General features: G+C 40.9%; 1 protein-coding gene across 1 annotated transcript in view; it reads right to left on the bottom strand.

Moving 5' to 3' along the window:
• Positions 1 to 3,917: 3,917 nt before the first annotated feature.
• LOC118410645 (ADAMTS-like protein 2) overlaps positions 3,918 to 8,745 on the bottom strand; it is a 19,781-nt gene continuing 14,953 nt past the window's right edge. The window contains exons 4-7 of the mRNA XM_035812436.1: positions 6,587 to 6,711; positions 5,816 to 5,900; positions 5,468 to 5,570; positions 3,918 to 4,129 (exon numbers count right to left, since the gene is read on the bottom strand). Of these exons, the coding sequence (XP_035668329.1) occupies positions 3,918 to 4,129; positions 5,468 to 5,570; positions 5,816 to 5,900; positions 6,587 to 6,711 (525 nt within the window). The remainder of the gene's footprint in view (positions 4,130 to 5,467; positions 5,571 to 5,815; positions 5,901 to 6,586; positions 6,712 to 8,745) is intronic.

The following is an 8,745-nucleotide window of genomic DNA, read 5'->3' as shown; positions in this document are numbered from 1 at the left end:
CTACTTCTACTGTATTTGAACTACATGGTACTAGTACTTAAATTTTATAGGCATACTTGACCTATAGGTAGTAGACTTGATAGTGGTTCATGCTTACAAACATACATGTATATATACACATTCAAGTTTGTAGGAGCTTCTTTCTGAGTAACAGCCCTTACCGAAACTAGGTACTCATTTTCACCTGAGTGAAGTGAGGAAAGTCGTGTAAAGTGCCTTTTCCAAGGGCACAAGATCGGTGACATAAATTCATAATCAGCAGATTTGGACCAGGGACCTCTAAGTTCTGGGCCAAACATTCTGCCGTTACACCACAATACCCCATTTTCCATAAAATGATTGTATTATGTCAGATGCATCGCTTCTCTCTATACATGTCTCTACTCCCATCTTGTTAGTTCTAGAGGGTGATGAGAATTAGAGAACAAAGAATCAAGTGACTGACAACGCTTTCTGCACACCTGTAGGAATATACATGTTGCTATAGTATCTTTTCAACTTTGAGATCAACTTTGTCCTATGGTCTATATAGAAAGAAGCAATAGTCCTAAATTTTCCACTACGTTCTCCATTTCTCAAGTAAATCTGTATACTAGTCAAACTTGATCCCACTGGCCGGCCGTCCCCCCTTGCCCAACGGAAGGATCTAGCGCTAAGACCGTGCTAAGGGCACGTGGTGGTCAGCGGCTTACACGGCCCGCCACTCACGCCTTGTTTACTCTCCGCAACGTGACACAACAATAACAACAGTAACACCTTTCTCTCATCGTTCATTAAAACCTTAACCAAGCCAGGAGTGACACAAGGGTGGCACATGCCAGTAAACCACAGTGACCATTAGCACAGAGAAAGGTCCATTGTCAAATCCGTACTAAAACATTGGGAGGAAAAGACCGTTGACCCCCAATGTTTAACTAACAAAAGGATTGATTACACAGCAGTCAGGGTAACACAGAGGCACCCATTTAGTAAAAACTGAAGTAGAAAGATTAGGCCTAGAAAAAAAATGCTGTGTTTTCTGTTATTAGGGTCTGTAGGTAGGGATTATCTTTTATTTTTCTTGTAATTTATTCTAGGCAGGACAAAACTCTTAAACTAGTGATACATACATGTACAATACAGTCGAACAAAGTAAACTCAAATGCATGAAGAGATTTGTCTTTAAATGTCAAACTTTAAATTTGTGCATAATAGATACATTTATCCTTAATTACACAGGACAAGCAGTGTTTTTACTTCAATAGGAAGCATGCCGAATAAAAAAAGTGGAAGCTACATGTATGTGACTCTACTGCCCACCCCCCCAAAACAGTCTAGGGTCGGCAGGTTTTTCTAGGGTACTAGTAGGTAGGGAAACGGGAAACATAACATTTTCTTTCCTAGGCCAAAAGTACTAGTACTACTTAGTGTGTTTAAGGGCAAGGTAAAGGATAATGGAGGGACTGTACGTTTTGTACATGTACGTGGCTCTTGAAATAAAACATGCCCCCACTCGGGACTTTGCACCTGTTACTATAGGAAATACCACTTGCACTAATTGGTTTTGTATGAATGATAAAAGGCAAACACACTCAATTACATCAAACAAATTCAGACTCGAAGGCCACGTTGATTCCATTATAATGGATGACATCCGCGTGCAGCAATTTTCTTCTGTCTCCAGACGGAAAAAGTTTTTGACCATGATGTAAATTGTACAGAGCAACTGCAAAACTTATGGCCCTGTAGAAAGTACAAATTTGTTCTATAATTGTTCTAATTTGTTCTAATGAATAGATGCTACAAATTGTAACAAAGATCATGCCTATTTTTACTCTTGCATACTTTTAGGTTTTTAGTTTTAGACCTCTCAGTCTTCGCTAAGTCAGATCATATCAATTTAATTCATATCAAAGAACTGCGTACCCCTATCTCTCCCAAAAGAAAGGAATCAATGTATCTCAAAATTTCATATTCAGGAAAATTTCACCCATTAAACTAACTATTAGCATTACTATGAGTATGAAGCCATTCAACAACTTTCCATTTTAGTAAATTGACACAAGACTCATAACTATATAAATTATGAAGTCCTTGCAATGCGGTTACATTTATCATTGCAGTAAAATTTTTGATTATGAATTTAAGATTGTACTTTCAATTTTTTCTACAAACAGGTGGTAGGGTTTGTTCTAAACTTTTTTTAAATGCTGAAATATATATTCTCTAATCCGTTATCGTTTCTGTTATGCATGCAAGCCCTTGTCTTTACCTGGTCCCAGACTCTTTGCAAATTATGTCCCTGTTGCTCCATATTTCTAGTGAAAAAAAATCTGAGAACAAAAACATTAAATTGGTGTGTCCTTACTGACATTTTCAAAATCCCCTAAATTGACAAAAATGACAACTCGAGACTCGCGCCGTAAAAAAAAAAAAAAAGAGAAACTTCCCAACGCCCCCCTCCCCACAGTCGCGGACAAAGTCAATATTTTCCAACCAACTGACCAATAATTTACGCTTTTTGACTGAAATATAGTTACTAGAAAGTACCATGATGTTATGTGTCTGTAAAAGAACGCTGCCACCGCCATCCTTGCCCAAGAAAACCGCTCAAACTGTTCTTCATACTTGCGAGCCATCTTTTGTCTCTCCTGGTTTCTTCTTCATCAGGGAGTGAAGCATCCTGGGAATGTTGGGCCACGTGAATTCAATCATATTGATGACATCATCTGGGAACCCCAAAACTAATGCGAGCGTGCGAATAAAAAATTGGCCAAAAAGTTTTCTTTATTATGAAATGAAGTTTGTATTAAAGGTAGGTTGAACAAATCACAAAGTTTTGCTAAATGTATATTATCTTTAGCCAAAAAGCAGTTACTCAATTAACTGGATATGATTTTGGAATCATATCCAGCTACTTGGGTAACTGTGTTTTCACATATCTTATTACCTGGATGGCTAATCTTCGTCGACGTATTCTATCTTCATTTTTGTACTTTCATATCTTCTGCTTTGAATTTGAAATTGACTTTGGCATTCTACAACTTCAGTATCCATTTCACATTTTTTTGCAATTTTACGGCATATATTTGCTAATTTTGCAGCTCAGGCTTTTGTACGATTTACAGTATGATGGAAAACCTTCTTTTTTTTTCTAGACACGGACGAAAATTGATGCGTGCGCGGATGTCATCCATATAATCAAATCAACATGGCCTGTCTAGAATGGCGGGAAAGGCCCAAAAATTACTTTAAATCTAAGCAGAGGTGTGGACAATTGTGATTTTCTTCGCAGATGTTTTCTTTCTGCCGGCCCTACATTGGTGAGTACCCAAGTTGACAAAATTTCTCTTAGTTGGCCCAAATCAAAACATTTAGCTGCCAAATGATATCAAATGGACGAAAAGGTATTTCAGTGTTTATACTTTGCCAAAACCACCCCTTTGAAAGCTAGCTATCCTCAACCAAAACATGTCAAAAAGTATAAAATGGAAAACAGCTTTGGCGTTTTACCGTATTAACTGCCAAAAAGCAGCTTCGTAGGCCTTTTAAGCTCTTTGTCTTTTGATTGATACGGTTTTTGTTCCTTCACAAATCGCTCCAACATAAAAGGCGCAAAGACATACAAAAGCAAGCCATATGTCTGCTTGGGAATCAGCAAAAGGGGTTCTGACAGGTTTTTATAACGTTAACGGCCTCCGTATTGTAGTGAGGTCACCGGCCATATGGCGGCGATGCATTCTGCAGACTTGTAACACTGTTGTCGTTAAATCTTAAGAAAAAGGCGTCAAGACACATGTGGAAAGAGCAGAATTTGATCAAAGCAAGAAATATAGTTGTCCCGGGCCGGGTGACAGGACCCCCCTCGGCGATTTTGTACACAAGGCCCGTCAGTGGCTTCTGTACGCCCCGCTCGTACGTTAGCGCTGACAAACCAGTCAGCCGTGTCGTCTGAGGGACCTGTCAGTCACGGCCGTTGCCAAGGGTAACGATCCGAGGAGACCTTCAGTACACACATGTCCCCACGGGGTGGTCCGACCCAGGATAGACCCCCCGGGATCCACACAACCCGTGGGGTGGCTGCCCACAGAGAGGGAGGGGCGACCCTGTACCCCCGGGAGATGTGAGCCGACCCACGCGGAGAAGTGACCTGACCGTGGAGGGTCATGGACCTAGTTCACGTACGGACCAAGCCGTTTACATCATCAGCACGTTTGATATATTTTAGAAAATTTAAAAGTACGAAACTGCATGCACATATATATATTCATTGCACGTTTGTAACATGTAAATGTATATCTCTTATGTTTCTACCAAGTCAACGGGAGAAAAGACGCAAAACGAGGACAACAAAACAACAACTGCGTACCATGTAACGTACGTACTCGAAATTAGCCTACGCTGCGGGCATGAACTTGCTAATAAACTTTCAATATTGCTTTACATGTATACGAAAAATAGATTGTATTATCTTAGACACAAACATTTTTATGTAACGTTACACAATGTCTGTAGCGCGTTGCGATCATCGTATTCTTAATTCATGGCATAGTTCCTAATCCATATGAATAGATATTAGACTCGAGTCGTTATCGTACACAAAGAATATAGTTTCGTCTGATTGGTAAGTCACTGAATAAGAACTTTCTTTGTACACAACCAAATGTTTGATTCAATCGACGTTTCGTATAGATAAGTTCATCTCGAAGCTTAGGGAACACTTACCGTTTTCTGTTTCCATTTGTTGCGCTTGTAAAAGGTTAAAAGACAATAGTTATGCGCACTTCAGAAAAATTATATCAGCTATCAATATTAATTGTAGCTGTGTCCATTAGAGTCTTGTATTGTAAAGCAGGTACATTGTATTAGTACATCTTTCTTAAGCTGCGGCACGTTGACGTCGCTGCGTCCGAGCGATTTGACAGCGTGCTCATTAATTTCATCAATAAAAATAAATCTAACGTTATGTGTGTTTTATTGTTTTTTTTGTCATGCTTGTACATTTTGCAATACATTCCAGTTATAAAGTCAACTGTTGAAAAATGATTGTAAAAGCCTCCAATGAATGTAAGAATCTTATGTCATACTACAACTCCTGTATTAGTTAGATAAGCCTTAAGTTAGTTATAGAACTGTAGTTATGTAGATGCCATACTTTGTACCTCGTACAATTGTTGTGCAATAAAGTTATTATTATGCACTATAAGACGCAGCAACGTCGACGCCTTCAACGTGCCGATCGAAAATTCAATGAAATAACCGCTTTAGAAAGAGATTTTCTACTTTCAGAAGGCGATACTGTACCTTAAAACCCAAGCCGGATATACCCGGCACACATATACATGTCCTGCACGTGTGCCGCATCCGGATATATCCGGGATAGCGTATATTCCCCCGAAGTAGCAGCATTTTTATAGGGCTGAAACTCTGGCAGTTTAAGGGGTAAAATAAAAATGGCCTGTACTTTAAGAAATAATTCCAGTATTACCTTCTAGGAACGGCTCCCACTGGTACAACCTTCCCATGAAGGGTTTGCTGTTATGGGCGGTGCACTGCTCCTCACGGGCGTCCGGGGTACCAGGGGGGCAGGCCTAGAAGGGGGGGGGGGTAGTACAGGGGGGGTACATTTTAGGTTAAAACATCTACATAAATCTTCAAGTAATCCCCAAGCAAAATCGGAAGTGTAAATATAAATACGTGCGTTTTTTAATAGAAGTTGCGATAACTTCACGATGTAGTGTCATGTAAATCTCCAGGAGTCAAAAGTAGTACACAGACATCTAGAAAGTGGTCTTTCTCATAAACTTGCATGTTTAGTACTACATGGGGCTTGTACCTGTTCTGCGCATGCCTTGTACCGCCGGAAGAGGCCCACACAGTTGTACCTGCCTACGTCACTTCCGCTTGGGTACACCGCCGTACTGCCAAAAAATAAGACAAAAGGAACATATGAAAATTTCTGTTTTTTAAAAGGCCAGAATTTTATAAGCCGACCTGTCGCTCGTAATCAAAGGGTAAAGATATAGTTCCATAGCCTTTTTTGAAACCGTAAGGGCAGTGAGTGGTCTAGGGAAGGCGGAGCCCATTCCTCTCTTTCTACAGCTTTCTACAGCTCGAAGTCTTCTATCTACAAAACATGACTGGGGTGAGAAAAGTCGGGTTTAGTTTCTCAATGACGGAACGTCTAGCTTTATAGAATGTCAGAAAGCCAACCCATGCCCTCTTGATGTCGTGTCCGCCAGCATAGCCATTGGGTCACAAGACGCCACGTTGTTCGTAGTACTTGCATAAAAGGAAATCCCAGCATATAATATTGATCCTCATACTCTACATGTAATGCTAGTTCACCTTTTTCTGCGGTGTAACCTGTATCTATTGTCTTTGAAGACACGGTATCTAGGGATATCAAGTCAACGGACGGCGGTTTCAAATTGCAGCAATTTCAAAATATTGCAGTTCGAAATCAGTCCGTCAACTTGATATCCCTAAATACCCTGTCTATAAAAACAACGGATATAGGTTACCCCGCGGATAAAGGTGAACAAGTGTCACAACCATTGGTTGCTTAGCTGTATATTCTCCGTTTACCGGTTCAGATGTGACTTACCTGTCCTCCACACCTGCGTACAGGCACCTCCGTGTCTGGTGGGACACGCCCATTCCGCAGGTGCGCGTACAGGTGGACCAGGGTCCCCAGGTGCTCCAGGTGTACTGGGACAGCTGCCGCTTCTTCTGGATGCAGGTGAGGTCAAATCGGTCACCAACATGACAAAGGTAACAGCACATGCATCAATTGTACCAGTGTCTTGAGTAACGTAATATTTCATTGGAAACCTGTCGCATCTTAGAAATATTCAAAAGCCAAATTGAATCTTGTAGAGCACAATTTTACATCTATCTGATTTGTTGCCGTTCTCTTGCTAATTGGTTACTATTTCTTAATAAATTTGATAAATCATCACCCTTCTTTTAACTCTGCAATGATGTGTTTCATTTACACCTTATATCAATTGTGATTGATAAACATATATCTTTATCATTAATTATGTTATAACATTTTTACAGGGTAGGGCTTGCGAGCTTCAACACATCCTTGCACAGTTGATTATCATTGATATTCTTTCTTTATCTATTGTAATAACTTTCACAGTAAGGTGGATTAAAAAACACCTTCTTACGAGTCCCTGGGTCTTTGCTATGAAGGAAACAGAGATCGATAAGTCAAACGTTTTTGCCAGTTGCATAACCGTTACCGGTTTGTATCTGTGTCTAAGGAATTCATATCACGTACAGTGTACATTCTTATGATGGACATTTTCCAGCCGTTGGGGGAATTCAGGAACGAAAATAATCACGAAACCGACCCCCTTTCGTCATGCCCTTTACGATAAAAGGTTTCTGTGCCAAAAAGTGACTTTGTTGTTGTTTCTACGAATCCCCACAGTCTTGCGATTTGCACCTGAAATAATCTTCATGTCTTAACTAGCAACGAAAGACAGAGTCTTATTTTGGAATGAAACCTATAAGATAGAAGCGTGCGAAGCCTCCAGTGAATAGTTAGTTAGGGTGGGTTCACACGTGCGTATATAATATTCAAGTCCGTATGAGGTCCGTATGAAAGTCTTAGCCTCTACCAGACTCCACAGGTCGCTGGAAAAAATAGAAGGCTGGACAAATATAGCCAGATAACATACCAGCGAAGTTAGCTGCATGGTCGAAAACCATACTCCTCAGACAGCTAACTCCTTTGACTTATATGTGTCTATATTTGTCCAATTTCTACTATTTTTCCAACGACCTGTGGAGCCTGGTAGAGGCTACGAATTCCACATGTGAACCTGTTTTTTTTTTCCAAGAAGTCGTGAGTTCGTATCCCGGTTGTTGACGCTCACCCGACGTACACGTTACTGGAAAGGGTTGCATTATTTAGGACCGGGACGTAGAGCTTAGATCCACTGTTCATTGTGTTTGTCGAAAAGAGCTATGGAAATTTCCCCACTGTACAATGAACCTTTGAATACTGTACTACGTGTCATAAATGACTTGTCCTAAAATTACCTACGTCGTTCGACGCGCGGCGCGTGTCTAGGACACAAATTTGTCCGTGTAAAACTTGAAAATGACTGATTTTCGTTTTTACGCGCCGCGCGTCGAACGTCGTAGGACATTTTTAGCCGGCCAAGTTATTATTATTTTTTGCCTCGTGTACAGTAAATTGGGGATAGTGCATGCCTTCTCTGTCACGACCAAAGAAAAGAAACTAAAATTGGGATGCGTATTGTGTCTACGACTGCGTATGAAAAGAATGCCAATATGGACTTGATATGTACGCTAGTGTAACTGCACCTCTAGGAGATACACTAGAAGCCATACACTAGAAAGGCGCCAAGTGGCCGCAACATGGCTTCAGTCCAAGACGTGGAGTACTAGACTTCTCCCAGTCCTAGTCCGCACGGAACGAGTCTTATCAGTCCGCCACAGCACGTATAGAACAGGTTATCCGACACGCACATGCACTCCCCTTACCGCTCTCGTGTTCGGAACTGTCGCCAACACTTGACATCTTCTCAGACCCTAGACTTTTCAGCGACTTCCACTTTCCGCTAATCTATTAGAGAACTTCCCCCGGGCTATCTCAACTGTCAGTCAAAGTGTAGCAGCTTAAAAGACATTCCGTGCAAGCCTTTATACCCCCTCACATGTAGCGAAAATCGATCGGACGACGAGTCTGCGAGCTCTAAATTACGAGGAGGTATAACCCTGACG

The sequence above is a fragment of the Branchiostoma floridae genome, chromosome 2 (assembly GCF_000003815.2).
Source record: "Branchiostoma floridae strain S238N-H82 chromosome 2, Bfl_VNyyK, whole genome shotgun sequence".
Lineage (NCBI taxonomy): Eukaryota > Metazoa > Chordata > Leptocardii > Amphioxiformes > Branchiostomatidae > Branchiostoma > Branchiostoma floridae.
The sequence above is the reverse complement of the archived record's forward strand: the minus strand, read 5'-3'. Positions and strand labels throughout refer to the sequence as shown.